Source organism: Neovison vison, chromosome 3, assembly GCF_020171115.1.
Source record: "Neovison vison isolate M4711 chromosome 3, ASM_NN_V1, whole genome shotgun sequence".
In the NCBI taxonomy this organism is placed as follows: Eukaryota; Metazoa; Chordata; class Mammalia; order Carnivora; family Mustelidae; genus Neogale; species Neogale vison.
Window position 1 is genome coordinate 74,496,715 of NC_058093.1, and position 25,742 is coordinate 74,522,456.

At 39.2% G+C, this 25,742-nt stretch overlaps 1 protein-coding gene across 5 annotated transcripts in view; it reads right to left on the reverse strand.

Moving 5' to 3' along the window:
* Positions 1–25,742, reverse strand: part of TTN (titin) — a 274,456-nt gene that overhangs the window by 80,004 nt on the left and 168,710 nt on the right. For all 5 annotated transcript variants that reach the window (XM_044242432.1, XM_044242430.1, XM_044242431.1 and 2 more), the window contains 39 exons: positions 25,063–25,205; positions 19,902–20,025; positions 19,119–19,385; positions 17,239–17,336; positions 16,341–16,509; positions 15,961–16,227; positions 15,594–15,860; positions 15,227–15,505; positions 14,728–15,136; positions 14,496–14,620; positions 14,128–14,394; positions 13,122–13,391; positions 12,730–13,032; positions 12,344–12,646; positions 11,897–12,084; positions 11,694–11,808; positions 11,303–11,587; positions 11,052–11,203; positions 9,732–9,879; positions 9,394–9,571; positions 8,901–9,022; positions 8,522–8,809; positions 8,112–8,408; positions 7,798–7,984; positions 7,215–7,330; positions 6,820–7,119; positions 6,328–6,627; positions 6,129–6,234; positions 5,833–6,029; positions 5,444–5,749; positions 5,070–5,348; positions 4,145–4,444; positions 3,728–4,030; positions 3,252–3,614; positions 2,629–2,931; positions 2,197–2,496; positions 1,277–1,573; positions 890–1,174; positions 497–790 (listed from right to left, as the gene is read on the reverse strand). In XM_044242432.1, coding sequence (XP_044098367.1) covers positions 497–790; positions 890–1,174; positions 1,277–1,573; positions 2,197–2,496; positions 2,629–2,931; positions 3,252–3,614; positions 3,728–4,030; positions 4,145–4,444; positions 5,070–5,348; positions 5,444–5,749; positions 5,833–6,029; positions 6,129–6,234; positions 6,328–6,627; positions 6,820–7,119; positions 7,215–7,330; positions 7,798–7,984; positions 8,112–8,408; positions 8,522–8,809; positions 8,901–9,022; positions 9,394–9,571; positions 9,732–9,879; positions 11,052–11,203; positions 11,303–11,587; positions 11,694–11,808; positions 11,897–12,084; positions 12,344–12,646; positions 12,730–13,032; positions 13,122–13,391; positions 14,128–14,394; positions 14,496–14,620; positions 14,728–15,136; positions 15,227–15,505; positions 15,594–15,860; positions 15,961–16,227; positions 16,341–16,509; positions 17,239–17,336; positions 19,119–19,385; positions 19,902–20,025; positions 25,063–25,205 — 9,300 coding nt within the window. The remainder of the gene's footprint in view (positions 1–496; positions 791–889; positions 1,175–1,276; positions 1,574–2,196; positions 2,497–2,628; positions 2,932–3,251; positions 3,615–3,727; positions 4,031–4,144; positions 4,445–5,069; positions 5,349–5,443; positions 5,750–5,832; positions 6,030–6,128; positions 6,235–6,327; positions 6,628–6,819; positions 7,120–7,214; positions 7,331–7,797; positions 7,985–8,111; positions 8,409–8,521; positions 8,810–8,900; positions 9,023–9,393; positions 9,572–9,731; positions 9,880–11,051; positions 11,204–11,302; positions 11,588–11,693; positions 11,809–11,896; positions 12,085–12,343; positions 12,647–12,729; positions 13,033–13,121; positions 13,392–14,127; positions 14,395–14,495; positions 14,621–14,727; positions 15,137–15,226; positions 15,506–15,593; positions 15,861–15,960; positions 16,228–16,340; positions 16,510–17,238; positions 17,337–19,118; positions 19,386–19,901; positions 20,026–25,062; positions 25,206–25,742) is intronic.

Below are 25,742 nucleotides of genomic sequence, written 5' to 3' on the forward strand. Positions count from 1 at the left end.
TTTGGTTAGATTTCTATTCTCTGGTGGCTTTTTCTGATTCTGGGTCTCCATATCCTTCCAGTGTGGAGACTACCTGAGGACTAAAGGAAGACTAAGGCATTTATTCTAAGGCTGTTGTCTATCCCGTACTCTTTTAAAAATAGTGAATTCCCTTTAACTACGGAAGTATTAAATGAATTACTCCGGGGCATCCTATTGCAGAGATGTAGTATTTCTAACTATTTTTAGGTTATTGCTAAGCTTCACTAGATTCAGATTTTTCAGTACACAAAACTGTGCATGGATTGTGCAAAAATTACAGTGATCCAAAAATGACATTGAAATCATAGCAAAAACGGTATTCTTAAAGTTGCTAGTAATTACTTGATTTTCCTTTCTTATCACTCTCTAGGTATAGATCATGGGGCTGTTGGGGAGTTCAAAGCCATAAGGCTCAATAGCTAAATGACATAACTAGAAGCAAACACAAAGAAAACACAACGAAAACCTCCTTTACCCAGTGGATCCACTGCAAGAATTGGTCCTATTTCAACAGGAGGGCCGCAGCCAAACTTGTTCTTGGCAATCACACGGAACATATATTCTTGGCCCTCAATGAGACCTGTGATGTCACATTTAGATCTCTCAGTCTCAATTGGTTGTCTCCAGGTATGCATCTTAGCATCTTTTCTTTCAATAATGAATCCTGTGATTTCACTTCCTCCATCATCTGCTGGATCAGACCAGTTAAGTAAACACATCTTTCTATTTGTAACAACAGGTTTTAAGTCAAGAACTGGTCCAGGAACATCTGTAAAATAAAATTAACAAACAGGCAAACATAAAAAATCAATGCGATAAATTGTGTTACTTGGGAAAACCCTCTGAAAATCCACGTAACATTCCTTACCAAAAACTTCTACCCTGGCTGCTGCAAATTTGGAACCACAGCTATTAGTAGCTGTAATCACATATCTGCCATGGTCTTTTCTCAATGCATTCTTGATAATTAGCTCAGATTTGGTTCCAACGTTCTCTATTACAACGCGGTCTTTATCCAGCTCCCCTTCTTCTATGGTCCATACTCTGGTAGGCACCGGACGCCCAGTCACCACAGCTGGAATTCTGAGTGTCTTCCCAGCCATTATTTGTATCCCAGCTTTGACAGAAACATCTAGTTCCACAGTTGGAGGCTCTGTTTTAAAGAGAACAGTAATACATTAGCCCAAGAAAGATGGGGGAAAAGTCTCCTACTAGGAAAATATCCATAATCTTATCTAGGGAACTCTTAGGTTACCTTGTGGTTCAGCCACAGTAACAGGTCCTGTCTCTCCTGGCGGTCCTTCACCTGCAGCGTTGACAGCACTCACTCGAAGTTTATAATCGGCACCCTCTCGGATTTCTTTGACGGTGTACTGACGGTTCTTGATCATCTTCTCTGTACAGCGTGACCATTCATTTGTGCCAACCAGCTGCTTATCGACAAAGTAGCCAATAATTTCCCCCCCACCATTGAAAGCTGGGGGTTCCCATTCTAGATCAATAGTTGTAGAGCTTGTGTCAGTGACTTTTGGGACAGGTGGCCCAGGTGGAGCTGGAAATGAATGCAGTTACACAAATCAGAACTCACTGAAGCTTTTAAAATGCACAATAACTTACTCTATCCACTTTTTTCCAGAATGCATTGCAGGTAGTATGGGTAAGTACTGCTTTGTGAAACTTTTAAGTTATATTTATAGATGTTTAAAATTTTACTTTGTGACCTTAGCATGTGTCTGTAGTCATTGTTAATATTTTACTTGTTTTTTGGGGGGGGTAAGTTTCTTTAATTTTTTAAAATTTTAATTTTATTTATTTGACAGAGAGCGAGCACAACAGGTGGAGTAGCAGGGAGAGGGAGAGGCAATTCCAGGACCCTGGGATCATGACCTGAGCTGAAGGCAGTTGCTTAACCAACTGAGCCACCCAGGCATCCCCCACTTTTTTGCTAAGTTTAAGGTATACAACATGATAATCTGATACGTATGTTGCAAGATGATTACCACAGTGTTGGTTTACACCTTCATCCCCTTACACAATTATCATTTTTCTTTTTTTTTAGTGTTAACATGCAAGATCTACTCTCTTCACTTTCAAATATATAATATAGTACTTAATTAAGAGACTTAATTATAGTCACCATGTTGTACCCCACTCTCTTCACGAGAAATTACTTACAGATTGGATCATGTGCTGTTTTGGGATCTGAAGGGGGACTGAACTTTCCGGGGCCAGCTGCATTTTCGGCACATACTCTGAAGACATAGGTGAGTCCTTCTAATAGGCCTTCTACATTGGTTTTCAAAGAATTCAGAAGGCTTCTGTTGACACGAGACCAGTGTGTACTATTAACCTCTCGTTTTTCAAGCCAATAACCCAAGATGGGACTTCCATTATCTTTTGGTTCATTCCATTTCACGAGCATACTGTTTTTGGTAACATCTTCTACAATGGGCTTGTCGGGTGCATCGGGCGGTTCTGATAAAAAAAAAAATTGCATATTTGAATTAATTCCCTAGTATCATAAAAATTCAAGTTTAAAAGCTATGGTAATGTATATACCCATGCATATGATAAAAAGGCAAAATGTAGATGTTAAAAGAACCTTACCAAATGGATCTTTGGCTGTAAGTGGTTTGGAAACACATGGTGGTCCAGGCCCAAACCTGTTTTCAGCTCTTACACGAAAGAGGTACTCTTTTCCTTCAATTAGTTTTGTCACTGAATATTTGCAGTGTCTAAGTGTTGCAGTGACAGTAATCCACTCTGAGTCAGGTTTTGTCTTGTCTTTCTTTTCCAAAGTGTAGTTTATAATTTCACTGCCACCATCATCAAGGGGTGGTTCCCATTTGCAGAGGACAGAATTCTTTCTAATATCTTCAAATACAAAGTTGATTGGTGGTCCTGGTGTATCTAATGTTTCAAAGGACAACAATGATTAAAAATTTGTGTAGAAGTGGTGGTTATGAAAAACGTCCATGTCAGCATGCCCCTTTAACACAAACTTCTGTGTTTTTCTACATCAGTCTTCATACCACAGTAGCTAATAAACAACAAGCTTGGGTGATTTCGTTTACATAGCCAGGCGGAAAAATGGGTCAGAGGATAGCTTGCTGAAGCTATTTCCTACTTCTTTGATACCCCTATCCCCTGGCCCAAACCCCCTTTTTATGTCTTACTAAAACTCTTCCCTAGACTTCCTTTCATTGAGAAGTGTTGTTTTGCCTACTCACCTAGCACACAGACAGTACAGGGAGCTTTGGCAGTGCCATGGTCATTTTCAGCTTTGATCATATACACGCCGTGGTCAGGTCGGAGAGAATCTCGGACACGCAGCTGAGACTCTCCTTTTTTACTGTTGTCGATACTCAAACGTTCTGTCAGAGGCAGGACAAATGGTTCTTCTTCTTGAACTTCACCCTTCTTCTTCCTAATTGTGGGTGCTGCTCGCTTCTTTATTTCTTCTGGTGTAATGACTTTTTCATCCTTTAGCCATGTAATAGCTGGGTAAGGAGACCCAGAGATGGTTGCATCGAGGGCTATTTCATCACCTCGTTTCACCTCAAGGCTGGTTCTCAAAATGACCTTCGGGGCATCTGTAAGGATTAAAGACAGCAATTGCTTTCAGTTCTGATCAAAACATCTGACAAGACATTATTCTTTTTTACTAGTCAATGGGACAGTGGCCACCCCATTAAATGAAACTTACCAATAGGATCTACAGCTTTCGTTGGAGGAGTGGCCCGAGAAGGTTCACTAATGCCAGCAGCATTTTCTGCTCGCACTCGGAATTGGTATTCCTTTCCCTCTTCAAGTCCTTTTGCTGTGTAGGTCAGGACTGGTACCAGGTGTTCATTGCATCTCTTCCATTTGTCTTCACCCTTAGCAATCTTTTCTATGATGTAACCCATGATTTTGCTTCCTCCATCGTACAAAGGTGGCTTCCACGTAATGGTCATTGCCTTAGCTGTAGGATTATGAACCTCAACATCCACAGGTGGATCAGGAGGCTCTGAAGAATAAGAAAAAACCTGTTAATATGTACATGTATAATATAAACCCACTTTTTTAAATTAAAAAATTGCATATTAATTCCTAGCTGTATTCTAACCGTGCCCAAACTTACGCTTTGGATCTTGAGCAATGACTGGGTTTTTCAGTTCAATATATTCGCCTCCACCAATCTTGTTGACAGCTTTAACACGGAAGAAGTATTCACCATTTGGTATCAGATCTTTTACAGTCCAAGACAGTTTGTTCTCACCAGACATGACTGGTATATATGTCCTCCTCCCAGCCTCTCTGCGTTCCAGGACATAATGGAGAATTGGGCTTCCACCATCATATTCTGGAGGTTCCCAGGTTAATTTACAAGAACTCTTGGTTACGTCACTTGCTTTAATATCTTTGCATGGTCCAGGTAGGCCTGTTAGAAATAAAATGACACTTATTATTGTAAGACGAATAGTCAGCATGTTATAGTACACTTTTTTCTAAATGGGACTAGTCACATTTTGGGTGGGATAACCTTTGATGTGCTGGAGTATTCCCCCATACACTGCAGGCCATTTAGTATCCTTGGCCCCCAATTACTAAATGTCAGTAGCCCTCCTGAGTCTTTATTCCAAACAAAGACTCAGAAGGGCTAACAAAGACTCTCCACACACAAATTTCTCCACACATAAATTTCTAAATACCATCTGCATGGGACAGGATGGAAAATGTTACTGATCCTGGTGAAAACACTATGGAAAAATATAGATACAATTATAAATGAGTATTGGCAATTAAAACTTTTTGGGGGTGTACTCTTTTATTTAGTACTTCACATGCCAGTAATTACAACAGAAGTAAATTAGTTTAATCAGATTTTTAACTGGAAATTTCACATCTATAATTGCTTTGCTTCTCATATGGGAAGAAATAATCTGGAAGGACACTTAGTTTATAAATAGCTAACTCATGAAACCCTTTATACTAACACTGCGAAGTTAATTAATTTTCCTAACATGTGAAGAAGAATATCTCATATTTCATCAAAGAATGATTACCTATGACTTTGACATTGATTGAGCCAGTTGCTGAGCCAAGCTTGTTCTCCAGCGTAATGGTATAAACTCCAGCATCTGCATGGACACTCTTGGGAACTTCAAGGTGTGCAGAGATGTGATCATTCTTCATTGTTAATCTGTCACTCGCTTTGACTTCTTTACCATCTTTATGCCAACTAACAGTTGGAACTGGGACAGCTCGGAAGGGAACAGGAATGCGTAACTTTTCACCTTCAATGACAACAATGTCATGTGTCTCCATATCAATTGTTGGCTTGCCTGTGAGATATTGAAAAGAGGGAAAAAAGGTACATCAAAGTGCAATGTGTAAGCAAAGCCTGTTTTATTAATTATAAAAGAAACTGTGTTCTTACAGTCTGGGTCTTTGGCAACCACGTTTTCAGAGATCTCAGATGGCTCACTGACACCAACAGCATTGACAGCTCTCACTCTCAGAACGTACTCCTTGTCAGGAACAACACCTTCTTCAACTTTGAACTTCAAGTCTTTTATTGGGCGGGAATTAACTCGCATCCATTTCTCAGTGCCTACTGGGCACATTTCAACATGGTATCCTATAATAGGACTTCCACCATTTTTCTCTGGAGGCTTCCAGGCGATAGCAATGTGCTTTCGCCCAGCATCAGTCACATGCAAGTCAAGAGGAGGTGAAGGAGGACCTGAAAAAAGAGTGAACGATTCACATCCGTGATCTCATCATCGAGCTGTAGACAATATCCTTCACATAACTGATACTACTTACTTGTTGGGTCTTCAATTGCCAGGATTTCTGTGGGTTCACTTGGATGACCAACTCCAGCTTCATTTTCTGCCCGAACCTGAAACTGGACCTCTGTTCCTTCAATGACATCAGTTACTCTGAAGTTACAGTCAGGTCCTGAGGTCTTTCCAGCTTTCACCCAACGGGTGCCTAACTTTTCTTTCTTCTCAATGATATATCTATTGAAATAAAGCATTTTATTAGCATTAATAGGGAAAGCAAAGTTAAGAATGTTCAGCTGAGTACAGATTTTCTTTGTGAATTAATTAAAATTCTACCTCTGTATTGGTCGTCCACCATCATTTTTCGGTGGTTCCCACTTCAAGTCAACATGTCGCTTGGTTACATCAACCACTGCCAGAGCGTATGGTGGACCAGGGGTGGCTAGAAGCAAAATATTCAGTGGTTAGAAAAACCAGAGGGAAAAGTGGTAATTTACTACAAATGGTATCCCAAAGATGAAGCTAGATAACATACTAAAGGTGTCTTTGGCCAGGACAGAGTCCTCAATTTCACAGTAGTCACTTTGTCCTATGGCATTTTCTGCAGCAACTCGGAACACGTATAAAGAGCCCTCTGTCAGTGGGGTTACTGTGCACTTCGTGTCCTTGACAGTAGTGTCCACCGTTTGCCAGCCTTTTCGCCTCACGTCTCTCTTTTCCACAATGTAGTTGGTGATGGGGGACCCTCCATCTTTCTCAGGAACTGTCCACTTAAGGTCTGCTGTATTTTTTGTGATATTAATAACTTCAAGCCAGCGAGGTGGTGATGGAGGATCTGAAGAAAAAAAGAGAATTCAATTTTTGAATTGTCCAATATTCAGTCTTCAATGAATTCTCTCATAGTCACTCGGAAATCACATAGCAAGGATGAAATAATCTAGTAACAAGTTTTTCATTTTTCTCATACTGTAGTTCTCAGATATACTTTAGAAGAATTTATATACCTTAAACATCAAGAGTGACTTACATAGTTTTTCCCTGCAAAGCACAGGGTCACTGGGTTCACTGGGCTCACTTTCCCCGGCCTTGTTCACAGCTCTAACTCGGAATGAGTATTCCTGTCCTTCCATGAGACCGGTGAGCAAATGCTGAGTGGTGGGAACACCTTCAGCCACTCGGACCCAGTCATCTGTTCCGGTCTTTAGCATTTCAATGACATAAGACTCAATCTTTGCCCCTCCATCATGTTCTGGCTTTGTCCAGTTCAACATCAATGATGTTTTGCCTACATCTTTCACAGTTGGTTTTCCAGGAGGCCATGGAGGATCTGCAAACCAATGAAAGGAAACCATTATTTAGGTTTGTCAAAAAAGAAATTAATAGGAGCTTCAGAATAACCACAGAAGGATATGTAAATAATACCTATTGGATCCTTTATTAAGATTGGTTCCGTTGATCTACTTGGTTTTCCAGGTCCAGCAAGATTCTCAGCCAAAACACGGAATCTGTATTTTTTCTTATTCGTGAGACCTTTCACTCTGAATTAGGGACAAAGGATGAATTGGATACCATGATCAGCAGAAGCCTCTGTGTATTTTACTCTGACGGGGCTAATTTATTTAAATTGTAAATGACTGATATTGAAATTTAACTGAAAATACTTCATTATAAACTCATATTTGGTCAAATGTACCAGTATAATTATAGCATCTGTAATAGTGCTCCTTCTCATAATATACTAGAAGACCACTTTGCAACTTACAGAAAGGCAGTAAAGAAATGAAGAAATGTGTCCTGGAATGGAATTTACATCATTTTTGAAATTATGTGGTAATATAAATGTAAAAATTAAATAAAATTAAATATAAAAAATAAATAATTTAAAATTTAAAATAATTTAAAATTTTATGGTAATGTGTAAGAAGGTATAATCAAAAGGAATGCTAAAGAATGAAAAATTGTATATACTGCTATCTTAACATCTTGATGGAGATACTGGACATACCTAAATGTTGTGTCCTTTACTGGCATCTTATTGCATCTGACCCATTTATCGGAATCAGGATCTAATCTTTCAACCCAGTATCCAGTGATTGGGCTGCCACCATCATCGTCTGGCTCACACCACGTGAGAGTAACTGCATCTTTAGTGATATCAGAAGGTTCAAGGCGAGTTGGAGGTCCAGGTGGATCTATAGGCAGAACAAAGATATAAGTATTACATGTCCTATATATAAAAATGACACCTAAATCTAAGTTTGACACAAGAATCTTTCTTTTTTTTAACAATTTTGGCCAACAGATTAATGAGAAACTTACCAAACTGAAATTTAGCTATTATTGGAGAGGCCTGAACTGGTTCACCAACACCGTACATGTTTTCTGCAGCAACTCTGAAGATGTATTCTTTGTTAGGTGTTAATTTGGTTGCCTTATAGTTTGTATCCTTGACAGTTGATGAAAGCTTGTGCCACACTTCGCTGTCAGTTGCTCTTCTCTCCACAACATAGTTTGTGATTTTAGATCCACCATCATCACGTGGTGGGTTCCATGTTAGAAGACATGATTCGTTGGTCACATCTGTGATGTCAAAAGCAGCTGGTGGTCCAGGTTTGTCTGTGGAGGAGATTACACACTCAGGAAAAAAAGCATTTTTATAAAAAATCCGTTTGTTTTTAAGGAGTAACTGCAATGATTTTGCCCATTTTCGAAATGACAGCCTCACTCACCCAAGACGTTCACTTCGACCACCGCAGTGGCCCGACCACAGACATTCACAGCCTCGATGATGTACGTGCCGGTGTCACTTCTCTTACTATCCAAGATAGTCACTGTGGATTTCTTAGGAACGTTTTCAATGCTGATTCTTTTGTCCTGCTTCAGAAGCATATCGGCCTTTGTCCAAGTTATTTGAGGTTCCGGTTTTCCAGTTACAGTGGCAGGAAGTTCGATCTTCGTTCCTGCTTTTACGGTGAGACCAGCAAGCAGCTTCACATCAAGGAAAATTTCTGGAGCCTCTAAAATGGGAATAGATTTTTTACAATGTTAGCAAGATCAAACAATTAAAGGCAGAGGCCTGGTTAATAACACAAACCCCAACATACATACCCTGTGTATCCACCGCCTGGATTTCATCTGTGGGTTTGCTTGGTTTGCTAGGACCTTGCCGGTTCAAGGCCTTCACACGGTACGCATACCATTTGCCTTCTTCAAGACCAGTCACTTCCATTCTATCAGAAAACAAAACAGGATATTTTATGATAATGCACATAATCTGTAGTATTCATAATCTTTCTAAAATGTATACCTACTCTTGACAGAATACTACTCCTTAAGTTAATTCTAGGTTGCTTCAGTATTGCAAGTAATGAAAACCTTGGAGAAGGGATAAGTTCAGCAGCACTTTTTAAAATTGGACAGGCACACCAGGGGAATTCTCAGTGAAAAAAAGTAACAGATTTTCTAAAAGAAAAGCACTCATTTTAGTGAGTAAGATGAAATATTTACTCGTGTGCCGTAATTATAGTTAAAAACATATATAGATATTAAATATAAAATAAATATATAAAACATAAAAATAAAAATAATTATGAAAACCTACTTTGTTTCTGCAACTGGTTCTCCACAGGCAACCCATCGATCTGAGCCACGTGGACATTTTTCAACTATGTAGCCTGTGATGCGTGAGCCACCATCATGTTTAGGTGGATCCCATGTTAGGAAGATGCTGTTCGCTGTTCGGTCTCTCCATTTAACATTCTCTGGTGGGTCAGGTACCGCTATAAACATTTTAATTAGAGTCAGTCTTAGCTAGGTCATCTATGAAATCTTCATGTTACCAACCCATGCCGTTCCCCGCTCCCCATAACTTTGAATCCAGGTCTAAAAGCAAAAATGGTAATAAGAGGCTAGATAATACATTGCCAAGAATGTACTCACTTGCAGGAACTGACATATTTACAGGTTCATCAACATATGCAGGTTCTCCAGGGCCACATTTGTTACGAGCACAAACTTTAAATAAATACTCTTTTCCTTGAACAAGATCTGGAACTGTGAATTCTAGGTCAGTCACGGAGTCTGTAACCTGGGACGAAGAAATACAGTTACTTGTCTCCCAAAAACCCTTTGCCTGAGTCAAAAGCTTTTTATCATGAACAGGGATACAAATAGAAATTGTTTTTGAATGGTAAGGATTATTTCATACTAAGTAAAAAGCTGCAGAGAAGACACATAACATTTTAAACCTAAGATATTAAGGTGAAACTTTCCTAGTGTATGGAGGGCACATATTGCACGGAGCACTGGGTGTGGGGCATAAACAATGAATTTTGGAACACTGAAAAAGTAATTTAAAAAAGGTGGCAAAACCCCCTCAGATTGTCTGAAAAACAATCTGAGGGGTTTGAAGTGGCGGGGTGGTGGGGGGTTGGGGTACCAGGTCGTGGGTATTATGGAGGGCACGGATTGCATGGAGCACTGGGTGTGGTGCAAAAATAATGAATACTGTTATGCTGAAAGTAAATAAAAAATAAATTAAAAAAAAGGTGGCAAAAAGATATTGATGGCAAAAATGTATTGATTCTTTCCACTAGCTTGGTTACTGGAAACATGATTTTAAAGATTTTTTTTTTTAATTTTTTAATTAGAGAGTGCTTGTGAGAGAATGAGCAGGGGCAGAGGCAGAGGGAAAGGGAAAAGCAGACTCCCTGCTGAGCAGGGGACCCCCTTCCACCCCCCTCCCCAACAATGCTGGGCTTGATCCCAGTGCCCTGGGATCACGACCTGAGCTGAAGACAGATGCTTAACTGACTGAGCCACTTAGGTGCCCCTAGAAATATGGTTTTAAATCAAGGTAAAAAAACAATACTGAGTATTGAGTAAATAATAGTAACAAACTGAGGAGGAAAAAAAAGGGTAGATTGGGCCAATTAGGATAATCTAGTAGCATGAGAAGTCTAACCACCAGGGAGTCCTTAGTGTCCTTAGAATGGCTTATAGCTTAATAGGCCATATTGGGTACTTATTAGGTACGAAATGAAAAGGTTAAGTTTCATTTTTTCATGAACTTAGTAGAAAATTTGGTAAGGCATAAAATAAGGCAATTATACCAAACCTTGGTTGAACTACCTCATTAAGTTTGTGGTTCTTTTTTAGCAAGGCAAAGGGAAACCATATAAACGTTGCATGGCATCCCAGCATGCTGGGCTTTCCCCAACTCTTTTTTCTGGAGATGGCTCATTGCTGCTCAAAACTCACTTTAGTCCATGTTTTCCGGCTGACTTCTCGCTTTTCAACAACATATCCTGTTAGTGGACTTCCTCCATCATCATCTGGTGGTTCCCAAGTCAAATGTACCGAGTCTCTGGTTATGTCACTAAATTTCAGCTCTTTGGGAGCACTTGGGCGAGCTGAGAAAATGTAGTCAGAAATCAATATAGGTAATAGCTTGAACCAGTATTTGTTAATACTGTCAAGTCACCTTATATAACAAAAGTTTAGGTACTTACCGATTACATTGACATCAATTTCCCCAGAAATTGCTTTCACACGATTTTCTAATTTCAGTGTATAAATGCCCTTGTCTGGACGTTCACTTGGAGAAATGACAAGTTCAGCATAGGCAGATAAGGTTTTAATTTTCACACGGTCCCCTGCTTCTAGTACTTTATCTCCAAAAGACCAGGTTGCACTTGGCCTTGGATAGCCTGTACTTGGAACCAGGATCGTGATAGGATGCGGGACAATAACTTCCAGACCATCTTTGAATGCACTTAAGTCCATTGTTGGTTCAACTACCAAGAAGAAAAATTAATGAGTTTCTAGTACTATATTTAAGGCCCTGGTACCCTGAAGTAGCTACATGCTATTCCCAAATCTAAAAACAGAATATCCACTTACCAAATGCATCATCAGCAGTAAGAGGACCAAGAATTTCAGATGGATCTGAAACACCAGCTTCATTTTCTGCAGACACTCGATATAAATATTTATCTCCTTTTTGTAATCCAGTAACCTAAAGTAATGAATCAGCAGTTGTAAAAACATGTGCATTTAAGTCCATGATCATACACCAAATGTTTTTACAGATGCAAATTCCCTACCTTGTAAGTCAGTTCAGGGACAAGTCTCTTATTGCAACGAATCCAATTATCTTTTCCTTCTTCACATCGCTCAATTATATAACCCAATATTGGGCTTCCTCCATCTTTCAGAGGAGGCTCCCATGTAAGTTGAACTGACGACTGAGTCTGATCTGAGGAATTTAGGTTCACAGGAGGACTTGGTCTCTCTGGAATGGAAGAAAGAGTTGGAGCCCACCATTTAATTCAGTGACAATTTATTAAGATAATGTATGATCATTTCTATTATCCCCATTATCCCTATTATCAGGGTTATTCAATTTACGGAACTAAGTAGGCACAGTCTAGATTTCTGTGATTTTGTTCACGTCTTTCTGATGTCCTACCTTCTCATTAACTTTATTTTAATTAATAGGCCTAATTTCTAGATTTCATGGAGTAATTGTTTCCTTTTTTTGATGGGCTTACCAATTGGATCAGCAACTTTGACAAAGGGTGTGGCTGCACTTGGTTTCCCAACTCCAATTCGATTTTGAGCTCTGACCCGGAAACTGTACTCCTGTCCTTCCACCACATCGGTGACAGTTGCAGACAGGTCTTCAGCTCTCACTGTCATAGCAGTGTCCCATCTGATAGAAGTCTTATCTCTTAATTCAATAACATAGTTTGTGATCACAGCTCCTCCATCATACTCTGGTGGCTCCCATGTCAGTGAGACCCCAAATCTATTTATATCAGTGATGGCTACGTTCAAAGGAGGGCCGGGAACATCTAAGAAGAAAACATGGCTTTGGGTTAAATCAGGGATAAAAGCAAAGATAAGCTCGTTCGCAATTTACTTAAAAACTTCTTACCATATTTACTCCTTGCTTCCACAGGATTGTCAGTTTCTACTGGTTCACCAGTGCCAACTCTGTTCCTTGCACTGACACGGAACAGGTACTCAACTCCACCTTTTTGTAGTCCAGTGACAGTAAACTCACAACTGTCCGCACGATCCGTGGCCAGAACCCACGTCTTCCTTTTGATGTCCCGTCTTTCAACAACATAACCAATGATTTTGCTTCCACCATCAGTTAATGGCTCTTCCCAGCTGAGGCTTACTTCACCATCAAATGTTTCCGTCACTTCCAAGTTACGTACTGGCCCTGGAACATCTGAAATACACGTATGAAAATTTTTTTAGTGTGTTACCTTGCTTTTGGTTGTGCTTTGCCGATCAAGTCCAAGTGATACAAGGGCTTACCGATAACTTTTAAATTGATGAATCCTTCTGCTTTTCCATGTTTATTCTGAAGCACAATTTTATACCTTCCTTTGTCTCCTTTCTTAGCTTCTAAAATTCTGAAAGAAGTTTGTTCAGCTGTAGTATCAACAGTTTTTGAAGACAGAGGTTCATTTTCTTTAAACCACTCAGCTTCTGCTTTAGGGTAGGCATCATAGGGCACCACCATTGTCAGAGGCTGGCCAACGTCAACCACAAGATCTTGGTCACCTGTCTTGATTTTAGGTGCAGCTGGTGAGAAAAAGAACATGTGAATCCTTCTGAGTTATGCATTACAGTCTAGCTACACCACAGCTTCTTTGCTATATATTTGTTAGCAAATATTGGTTACATAACCTTGGAAGTATATCACAATAACTTTAGAGCAGAGAGGGCATCTTTGCAAATTGTCAGACTTGAGAACAGAGGATTAAGGCTGATATAAACCTGTAAAATCTCCCTTCTTTGCCAAAAATAATAATGGAGAGCTAAATATAGAACAAAACATATTTGTTTGTTTTTATAAAGTAGGCATGTCTTCGTTCAAGATAAACCAGACAGAATTTTATGTACAAGGGAAACTGGCTTTTTCGGAATGACAACCCATAAGGATGTCTTGGGAGCTTGAGTCAGGATGAGAACAGACCTAAGATGGTCCAGAGGGGTTTGGAAAATAGAAGAGACCAGAGATTTCTCTGTGTCCAGGTTTTTGGGGATGACTTTCAGGGCAATATGTTACTTCTAGGAAATAATGAACAGCTACCATGTGCCAGCACCTGTTCAAGGTTCTAACACATAAAGAAGCAGCTATCAATGACCTCTTATTCAGGACACTTTGTGGTAAGAGACATTAGAATCGTTAGACGTGGGTAGAGCCTAGCAGAAATAAAAGGTTTCACAAGAATTATCTAATTAATTGTGAAATCTGAAACTTACAGAGTATCTGTGATATTGTAAGGATAACTGAACACAAAAGAAAGGGATTTACCTGCCAGTTCTAGCTTAGCTCTGGCTTCTTTGTCTTTGGCAATAAATCTGTATTCACCCTGGTCACGAGGTTGAATATTACAAATCTGTAGCCTGTGTACCTTTCCTTCACTCATCATCTGGTGTTTGTCACCCTGAACAATGACCATGTTATTTCTTAGCCACTGTACTTCCACCTTATCTTTGTTGAGCTCAGCCAAAAAGACAACATCAGCACCAGGGGCTTCCAGAATATCTTGGGGAGGCCTGATGATCTCAACAGGGATTTCTGAAAAGAAAATATAAAATGAATACTAACGTTCGCATTTGAGTCAATGACCTTTAAAGGCTGGTACTAATATTAAAATTGTCCTTGCACTCAGTACGTACCTTCCACAAAAAGTCTGGCTCGAGATTTTCTGTCTTCTACTCCACAAGCATATTCACATTCATCATCCAGCCTGCAGTCTTTTATAATGAGTCTATGTATCCTTCCATCTTTTTCAAATTTGTATCTGAGAGAAGAGATTGAATTATTGCTTATTGCTCAGCCTAATGATCACTGAGTTGTCACACATGTACAGATAGTTCCAGAAATAGAACTTAAGAGGCTCTCACTTACTTTTTGCCTTCTTTGATTTCTCTCCCATTTCTGTACCATTTCACATTTGCCTTCTCTCTGGAGAGCTGGCAGGAGAAGACCGCATCATCAAACTCAGTGACTGTCTGGTCTTCTAAGGGCTCTACAAATTCCGTCGGGGCTTCTATGATCAGAAGCTCAGCAACAGATTTATCTTGTCCAGCCGTGACCACGTATTCACCCTCATCTGGGAAGCCACAGTCTTTAATGATTAGAGAGTGCTTGTATTTATCAATTCTGTATGAAACACGGTTGTCTAAAGGCACCTCTTCTCCATTTCTGGTCCACTTCAGGGTTACATTGAGGCGATTCACCTTGCACCAGAATGTGACAGTTTTCTTCTCCATTGTTTCAATATCTTTAAGAGGCTCAATAATCTTCAGGTCTTCCTCTGTTGTAAAGGAGAAGAATGTTGACTTTAACTGTGTTCAGAGTAGATACTGATTTAAAAACTGTTGTTGATACTACATAAGTGACTTACCTTCTACTATCAGATTAGCAGCACTCTTAACATTTTCACCTCTGTGATTGGTCAGAGACACACTGTAATTGGCTTGATCATCTAATCGTGCATCTCTAATTCTGAGGGTGTAGACCAGGTCTTTTTGGAGAATGATGTATTTTGAACTATCAAATATGGCCTCTTCATTTCTGAACCATTTGGCTTTGGCACCTTCTGTATTGACTTCACAGTTGAAGACGACTTCTTGTTGTTCCTTTACACGAGTGTCCTTTAGAGGAACTATGATCCTGAGTTTTTCTGAAAGCAACCGACAATTCTTAGAGTATGAAGAAGGACTGACATAGAGGCAACTGGAAGCAAACCCAAGAAGCTAAAACCAACTTACCAATTACTGTCAAGTGAGCTGCTGCTCTCGCGGCTCCAACCATGACTACGTAAGTGCCCATATCTTGTAATGTGGCATCTTTCACAACCAGGATCCTCTTTTTGCCATCAGCAATAATGTCATATTTGTCTCCTGATTCAAGTGTCTTATCATCCCTCTTCCACTGGACTTCAAAGCTTTCCTTCGATATAGTGCAGACAAATTCAGCCTTTTCTCCTTCAAGTATTTCAAGGTTCTGAGGCTTTGAGAGAAATTCAGCAGCGAGTTCTGGAAAGAAGAAGTTGCAAGGTATTAAAAACTTCAGCTTCTGTTCCTTATATACATCAAGTATGAATTCTTAAAATATGATTTATTATAATTTTCCTACCATGGACTTTGACTTTGCCATCAGTTCGAGAACTTGGGAGTCGGCAGTTGTAGCTGCCGGCATCCTCAAGGTGAGCATTCTGAATGATTAGGATTCTCTTTCGTCCTTCGGTAAGGATTTCGTATCTTCCTGTTTCAATGATCTCCTCATCCCCTTTGTACCAAACCACTTCTGCTCCAGGCTTGGAGACTTCGCAAACCAGTTTGATAGTGTCTCCTTCATTAACTTCAATGTTGCCAAGATTTTTTGTAAAGACAGCTTCTTCTTCTGCAAGAATAACAACAACAACAACAACAACAACAACAACAACATTGAGTTCAACTGAAAATTATTTTTTTCCCCAAAACATATACTTCTGCAAAGAAAGACTTCACCCTTACCCAGTACAGTCAGCATGCCAGAAGTTCTTGCTGTCCTTACTTCACAGGAATACTCTGCTTCATCATCCAGTAGACATTTGTTGATGACAAGAATGCGCACAGCTCCCTTAGATATGATGTCATACTTTTTGCCCTTTTTGATTTCAGCACCATCTTTAAACCACTGAACCTATATTTGCGATACATAGACACTTTTCTCAGTTTTCTTATTGTTCCTTCACCTATGTGTCCTTAAGAGGAATTAGGATTCTGAGTTTTTTTGTTTTTTTTTTTTTAAAGATTTTGTTTATTTATTTGTCAGAGAGAGAGGGAGAGAGAGCGAGCACAGGCAGACAGAGAGGCAGGCACAACCAACAGGACTATGGTGTGAAGCAGAATCAGAGTGGTAAATACAAATATAACCTAGACCCAAAAGGGCAAGAACAAACTCCTTCCGTTATTGTTAAGTGAGCTGCTGAGATGCTGCTACCAGTTGTTAAAGATAATGGGATCATATATGAGAGCCATAGAGGGCTTTAGGCATCATGTAGACTAAGTCCTTTGCTTCTGGATGTGTAAACTGAGACAGCTGATTTGCCAATGGTAGTTAATGAAACACATGAAATTACAGATATTTGTTCTCAGCCTAAGAACACAGCAATTTCATATGGCCCAAACCAATAATATCTGAATCTCTTGATTGTAAGTCCATTGGTTTTCAAGTGATAGTTAATGAATAATACTACCAGGAGAATAATGGGATCAAGTATGCATTTCACACCAAAGTAATAATCTTTAATCTGAAGCAAAGTGATACTCAGATCTGATTCACTTTCTCTTTTTTTTTTCCTGTTTTGTCTGGGCCAAAAGTGAACAGAGGTATCTGACAACACAAGACAGCAATCATACAGTCACAGACCTTAGCATTTTCTCGGGAAATTTCACACTCGAACCGAGCCATTTCTTTTTCTTTAACTTGAAGATCGGTGAGTGGTCTTAAGAATTCCACATGAGGAGCTGTAAGAGAAGGTCATCAGAATTCAAAATGAGGTTTCTAGAAATTTACTCTGACATTTGCTGTCAGAGTACTCTTTGTACAGAGTAACAATTTACTCTGGCCCTTTGCAGGGACTTTCCATCTTAACAGGCTACAACAGACTTTGAAAGCACTTAGAGCTGCCATTCACATATGATGCTTTTTTTTTTAAACACATCTCTGTAGGTTTCATAAAACTATGTGGCATACTGTATGTCCAATAGATTACATATCTGTATCTACAACCTATCAATGACCAACAAGGTTCTTTTGAATGATGGCCAGAAGGAAAATTCTCTTTAATACTCCTCCAGAGAAGGAAAGTTCTCTTTGATACTGCTCCAGAAATCAGACCATTTCCTGATATTGTCACAGGAAACACCAGTAGCAAAGAAACATTATTTTATTTAAGGCAAGCTACATAATAATCTTGGAGAAATTAGCAGAATTCAGTGATAATGCAGCTTGAAGTGCTATAACCAGTCTTGTCTACGGCTGAGAGGCAATTGAAATCACACATGTTTAGCTTTTTTCTTTCTTTTTTTTTAATCAGCTTCAAAGATGTCACACATAAGTCAGACATCTATTAGTGCAACAAAGCAATGTGTTTTGTATGGGTGGGTGATTTGTTGTTGTTTTTTATATATATCTCATTTCATTTCCAGAATTAAGTCAGCCGATGGGTAGGATCAGAAGGCTGCCCCCTTGTCCCTCCTCCTTTTAGGGCTCCTTGTGAGTCCTTCCCAGGATGATTGTTCTTGATCAGTGAAACTCTGGGACACAAATGCTGGCCAGTGGAATCGAAGATATGCTCGTGGTGGCTGAGCTTTCCTGGCGTGGCAGCAAAGGAGATGACAAAGGGAAGAAGGAGACCCAAGAAGCTACTCTCTCATTTGCTAAAAGCAGAGTGCCCACAAAGAAGAAAGAATAAAACAGTACAAGACACATGGGAGCACAATCAAAGCCACTATTTTGTAGCTGTTGACAGATGGGAAGCAGCTAAACCAAACAGCAGCTATTGCACAAAAATACACACTGGAAAATGCTATCACTGGACAAATGAATGAAGGAAGAAAAGAGCTAGCACGTGACACTTAGAAACAAGATGTATTTTTCACCAAATGAAACGGTAATGCTAAAAACCATTAGCATTCTCTTCATTCACAGGATCCAGGAATCCAGGCTTCGCTCCACCTTATTTTCCCTTCTTATTTTCAGAGATAGCCTTGTGTAAGCGGGCTTTATCATACTACAGCGGACTGGAGTGTGATCCTATTCAAACTGAAATTTCATGCTCATTTTCTAGCTGTTCCTGACACCTGAGAATTCATTTCTTTCCAAGTGGAAATTGCTTTCCTTTCTTTCTTTCCTCTTTTTTTTTTTCCTTTTTTTAAAAATCATAATTCCTTTTTTGTCTCTCTCATTCAATTTGTCCTTATCTGTCTCAGGATATTCCTACGGTAGCTTTACCGCTGTAAACAAAGAGCACCTCTGCTCACTGATCAGAAGCACAGTGAAAGGGATCAATGTGTCCTTATCAGACCAGATGTAGTGGAACAGCTTTTCTTTCCTTTTCCTTCTTTTCTTTTCTTTTCTTTTTTTTTAAACACATAAAGGATCAGGTTGTGTCAGTATTGATACTGTAAGTTGCCAAGAAAGCAGTTAGGCCAAGAAAGGCATGCAAACGGTGGCAGGGTTTGTTGTTGTTGTTGCTGTTATCAAAGAGTTGCAAATGAAAAGTCCCATGTGAGAAGAATACTTACGCACGACATTCAGGTTACAGGAAGTCTTAAAATCCTTAGCGTCACAAGTGTATGTTTTAATATCCTCTGGGGTACAGCCGTGTATAATAAGTTTTCTGACCCTGCCATCAGCCACAATTTCATACTTCTTGCTTTTGAGAATTTCTGTCCCATTTTTGAACCATTTCACCTTAGCATTTTCTCTGGATACTTCACACTCAAGGATGGCGGTGGCTTCTTCTTCGACTGTCTGGTCCTCAAGAGGCTTAGTGAACTCAACGGGGGGTTCTGAAAGAATCACACTAATTAGGCAAGGTAGTTTTCCTTTCCTTCTCCGAGAGTCTGAGCACCTCCTTAACTTTCTTCTGAAACTGCCAGGGCTTTTTCTGTTTTTAAATTGCTTTTGTAAGTCTTGATTCCATTTGGATGCTTTCCTCTAATAATGATATTTCATCATTATTGGTACATACAGAGGAAAGGTGTTTTAAACCATACAAAACATCAAGGACATAGTAGCCGAGCCTCAGTTAATAACGCAGTAGATACCCAGTTTGATAATAATTCTTCCTCCAGCCATTTATTGAAAGCAACATAAACAGAGGGGACAGGAAGAGAAAGTAAAATATATTCTACTTCGTTTTGACTTTTTTTTTTAATAGTCTGTGAACTATTTTGTTAGGCCAAAAAAGTAAAATTCGAATACTTGGTGGATTTTAATGATCTATGGTACTCCTCATAATTGAGAGTTGATGTTATTTATGAACCTCTGCATTACACGTTTTTAAAAATAAGCCTTGTAATTACCTTTCACGAAAAGGTTGGCATGAGTTTTGAAATCTTTTGCTCTTAGTTGGACTTCTCCAGCATCTTCTAACTTTACGTCCCTCAGAGTAAGTGTATGAACTTTTCCTTCTGAACGTGGGACCACCTAATTTTTTTAGGAAAAAAAAAAAGCACAGTTTAAGACTATATGAAACAGCAATTCAATACATACAATAGGTACATTTAATTCACTTAGGTAAATAATTTGAAACATTTCTTTCCAAGTTGTTTTCTAAGCATATATATATATATATATATATAGAGAGAGAGAGAGAGAGAGAGAGAGGGCACAGATGCTTTGAAAATGATTTTAACCAGTTGTTTGGAATCTTTTAAGGGAATTTTAGGCTTTCCTATTTATCCTTATATAATTATTAAGTGGCCTTCTATGTTGAAATGCCTAGGTGAATTTCTGTTTATACTTCTGTATATATATTTACATAGATAAATATTTTCTTCCATTCTGCTACTGAGTTTATATATATGCTAGAACTTGGAAAAGCTAAATCATGAAAGGAAGGAAAAAATTACTGGATACAGAAAGCTGCAATCTCGTGATCTTAGAATATCAAGATAAATGCTACCATCACTGTTAATATTTGGGTGAGGAATTCTTGTTGTAAATGCAACGTTAGGTGGTTTGAAGAGCCAGTCTGTAGAATAATGAATTGTCCAAAGGAATACACCTCGTTGGTGTGGGCTGCCATTACATCCCATAATTGTGGCTTGCACAATTATAAATCAGCCTACAGACAGGGCCGTCTTCACAGTAGTAATGCTAAGATGACAAGGGCTGCTTCTAGTTTGCCCATAGAAAAGTCTGCAAGATGTTGTGCCCTGTCATTGAGATCGGTTTTGCACTACCTAAGAGTTCATTTAGATGAAATATAATGTGAAAGCTATTACCAGTGAAATTATTTATTATTCTGGTGTGAAGGAAGAGGTCAAGAATAAAGTTTCATATGAAGATTTTTCTTAATTAAGGCATGGCTATATTTAATATAACAACCTAAATAATTGAGAAAGGTCGAAAACACAATTAGGGAATACAAACAGATAGGAGAAGGTAATTAAGATGTCCTGCATCACAGTTACTTATTCAACATGATGCTTGAATGGGAAAAAAAATTTGTTTTTGTAATGATGTTTTCAAATAAATTTTGGACTGTGAATTCAGGCTCTTCTTTTAAAGTATTTCAGATTCCAACCCATCCACAGAAATAGCTTATGGATTTACACATTGTTTTATCATTTAAATTCCTCTGAGGCTGCTCCAGACTATTCTGTTACCAAGAATTTGTCTCAGAACACAGTGATTCTTGGTAAATAACTCATTTACAATGTACCTTGACTATGTTAAAAAAGGAAAAACTAAGCTGAATTTTGTGGTGGTTTATGTTTGTAAGGATAACGTTAACGGATTATCCTTTTAACATATTGTTAATCTATCATTGGTGCTTATTGCTGTAATATATGACTGATATGTAATATGTGACCAAGCTGTTAAAGTTTAAATTCATAATTATTAAAGGCCAATTAAGACTAAGCTGTGCTTTCTCGGACTGATGGCCAAAGGAAAAAAGTTTTCTCTAAAATTTTCTTTTTTTATTTCCTGTTACAATCCCTGTATTTGTTTGATTGCTGTAGTTCTGGAGGCTAAACATTTTGTAAACTGAATTGAAAGGCCTGAATTAAATTGGTGTTAGAAAGTTTGTTATGAGGGGCACCTGGGTGGCTCAGTGGGTTAAAGCCTCTGCCTTCGGCTCAGGTCATGATCTCAGGGTCCTGGGATCAAGCCCCGCATCGGGTTCTCTGCCCAGCGGGGCACCTGCTTCCTCCCCTCTCTCTGCCTGCCTCTTTGCCTACTTGTGATCTCTGTCTGTCAAATAAATAAATAAAATCTTAAAAAAAAAAGAAAGTTTGTTATGATAGCTTTAAAGAAAGCCAGCAAAATGTAATAAAATGATTTTACTACTTCACAGTTATATGTAAGTCTATTTATTTATTTATTTATTTATTTATTTATTTATTTTTGTGAGAGAGATTGAGAGAACATGAGAGTGGTGGGGCAGAAGGAGAGAGATAAGCAGACTCCCTACTGAGCAGGGAGCCCAATCCCAGAACTCAGATCGTGACCTGAGCTGAAGCAGATGCTTAACCAACTGAGCCACTTAGGTGCCTCTCTTTAAGTTCTTTTAAAAAAGAGACATAAAAGTAATACAAGAACAAGTTCACAAACAGTTAAACTGTTTCATATTTTAGATGGGTAAAGTAAAGAATTAAAATTCTTGTGCCAAAACAGACCCAAGGAGGACCCAAAGAATTATAGTAAGGTGATCTTTTTTATTCCTGGAAAGAAGTTTAGTGACCATATATACATACATACATATATATATATATATATATATATATATATATATTTAAATAAAATGTGGATACATTTTTTATGAATCTACATTTCAAATTAAAATAGTAGCATTTCTTACATTATAAATAATGAGACAGGATCTATAAAGAGCTCCTCAAACTCAACACACACAAAACAGACAATCATATTAAAAAATGGGCAGAAAATATGAACAGACACTTCTCCAATGAAGACATACAAATGGCTATTAGACACATGAAAAAATGTTCATCATCACTAGCCATCAGGGAGATTCAAATTAAAACCATATTGAGATACCAACTTACACCAGTTAGAATGGCCAAAATTAGCAAGACAGGAAACAACATGTGTTGGAGAGGATGCGGAGAAAGGGGAACCCTCTTCCACTGTTGGTGGGAATGCAAGTTGGTGCAGCCACTTGGAGAACAGTGTGGAGATTCCTCAAGAAATTAAAAATAGAGCTTCCCTACGACCCTGCAATTGCACTCCTGGGTATTTACCCCAAAGATACAGATGTAGTGAAAAGAAGGGCCATCTGTACCCCAATGTTTATAGCAGCAATGGCCGTGGTCATCAAACTGTAGCAAGGTGCCCTTCAACGGACGAATGGATAAGGAAGATGTGGTCCATATACACTATGAGTATTATGCCTCCTTCAGAAAGGATGAATACCCAGCTTTTTTAGCAACATGGATGGGACTGGAAGAGATTATGCTGAGTGAAATAAGTCAAGCAGAGAGAGTCAATTATTATATGGTTTCACTTATTTGTGGAGCATAACAAATAGCATGGAGGACAAGGTGAGATGGAGAGGAGAAGGGAGTTGAAGGAAATTGGAAGGGGAGATGAACCATGAGAGATTATGGACTCTGAAAAACAATATGAGGGTTTTGAAGGGGCAGGGGGTGGGAAGTTGGGGGAACCAGGTGGTGGGTATTAGGGCACGGATTGCATGGAGCACTGGGTGTGGTAAAAAAACAATGAATACTGTTACACTGAAAAGAAATAAAAAATTAAAAAAAAAAGAGACTGATCTTTTAATTAAAAAAAAGCTCTTAATTTGATCAAAAGATTCTCTATAGCAAAAGAATCATATAGTCCTTAAGCAGTGTTTCTCTATTGAAATCATGAGTTTAAAAACATCCAAAGGATCAGCCAGTTCTCTACATTTGGACATGAAAGCAATGAAGCCACACATCACAGGACAAATGTATGTTTCAAAAAAAAAGCAAACTTGAAGGTGGAGATGCCTCTATCACCCAGTTGAGTATTTAGAACACCTTGCTGCAGGGAATGTGTCCTCACATGTTGCTTAATTCTCATGCTGCCATTTCAATGCACAGTGGCTTTTTCTGTCCTTGACAAAGGAGGAGACCGATTGGCCATTACTACCTGTGTAGCAGGCAGACTTTGCCTGCTACTGAATTCCCCTTTAATTGCTGTGGTAGAAAACTATTTTTTTTTTTTTTGTTGTTGTTGTTCAAAGGCGTTTGCCTTCCTATTAATTACTTCACTCAACTTTGTGGCTCTTTGTTACCTGGATCCCTTTTAACATTTATTCCTTTACCTCTTAAAAGTTTGATTTGTATTGAAGCTTTGATGCCATCTTCAATATGATTTTTTTAAATACTGAAAAAAAGTCCTAGAATAATTTACTGCCTGCCTTTATTTCCAACCCATGTTGGACACTCTCTGTAGGTTTTATTCCAAGAATTCAAAATTAATGGAGAATTATAAAGATAATTTAAACATACAGACTGCTGTGGGGGGCAGAACAGATAGCTCAGTTTAGGGAAATTATGTTTTGGGTCTATCTGAATGGTCATCTCAGTTTTTACTTATTGCTAACATTTTAGCATAGAAGAGCAAACACTGAGAGGTGGTTATTTCCTCCATCTTTTTTTTTTTTTTAAGATTTTATTTATTTATTTGACAGAGAAAGAGATCACAAGTAGGCAGAGAGGCAGGCAGAGAGAGAGGAGGAAGCAGGCTCCCCGCTGAGCAGAGAGCCCATGTGGGGCTAGATCCCAGGACCCTGAGATCATGACCTGAGCCGAAAGCAGAGGCTTAACCCACTGAACCACCCAGGCGCCCCTATTTCCTCCAACTTAATGTATATTTGCACACACATGTGGATAACCTCAGAGCCCTCCTTGTCACAACTGTCAGCTGCACTGTAAATAGTCCACTTGGCATTCCAGAATTTGCACAGCTCAAAGCACTTGAGGGTTAAAAATAGCTTTGGAGAAATGCTTGAAGAGCAAATCTGCCCAGAAGTTATCTCAACTACTTGATCAACTGCCTGAAATGGAATTTCCATCTTCTCTTCTTAATCCCCTTATATGCAGAACACTAGAGAGCATGGAGAAAATCAGTCACAAAACTTAATGTGGGCTGTGGTTACAAGGCATCTGATCAGAAGGTCTTTTTGATCCCTCCTGTCTTCCAGTTAATCAAACAAACTATCACTGATAGCTAATGAGAGTTTGCCTTTTCCTCAAAAAAGAAAAAACCTTATCACACTTCAAATTTTTATTTCCACTTCAACAAAAATACCATCAGGTTAAGTCCAACAAAGATGGGATGAATATGCTTTCTAATTTCAACAGAAATCAGGCTAGAGACGGGCAGGGGAAGGGCAAGGTTGAAGAAGGGCCATTAGAAAGAACAAAGAACAAGGAACATATTGGTGGAGATGGAGAGCGTGAGAGAAAAGGAAGAGCAGGTCACGGCAACCACACGCCTGCTTTTTACCTTATCGCTGGGCTCGAGTTTCTTCCCTTTGAGATACCATTCCACGGGGATATCCTCGTAAGAGAGCTCACAGTCGAAGGTGGCTGTCTCCCCTGCGGTCACCGTGACATCCTTCAGCGGCCTCAGAAGACCAATGACTCGGGCTTTGCGAGAAGAAGGAAACATCTCAGGATCACTCATTTTGTAATTCCAAAAGAATGAATACACTTAGTTATTAATCTTCATGGTTGCTCTCTTCAAGAAGGAAAGAGCTGCAGGACTGGCCACCGTTTTAACTCTCATGTGAATGTGGCCCCTTGGTGCCGAGAAGGGGAGAGCTGGTAGCTGGGAGTGGGTATTTGTAGGGGCCCTGCCGTTGTGATGCACGAGGTCAGCAAGAAATCTGCGCTGCATCTGTCTCTCTGCCAGGCATCAAGTTCTTCTTGCTACATGTGGTATGTGACTTCCAAAATAACTAAGACTGTGATTGGGAGAGGACAGGGGCCCCGCGATCACATAGCCTGTCCATATCCATCAAACACTTCGCACCTTCCAAAAATGTTAGCCCATGCACCCCGCCTCCCTTCTTGAGTCCGAGTGCCCACACAGCTGAGTTTTTCTATAGTGCTATCGTTACAGGCATCGAGGGATGGGGTCTTTTCGAGAGCTCACTTAGATCCTCGTGGTATGCATTACTGCTC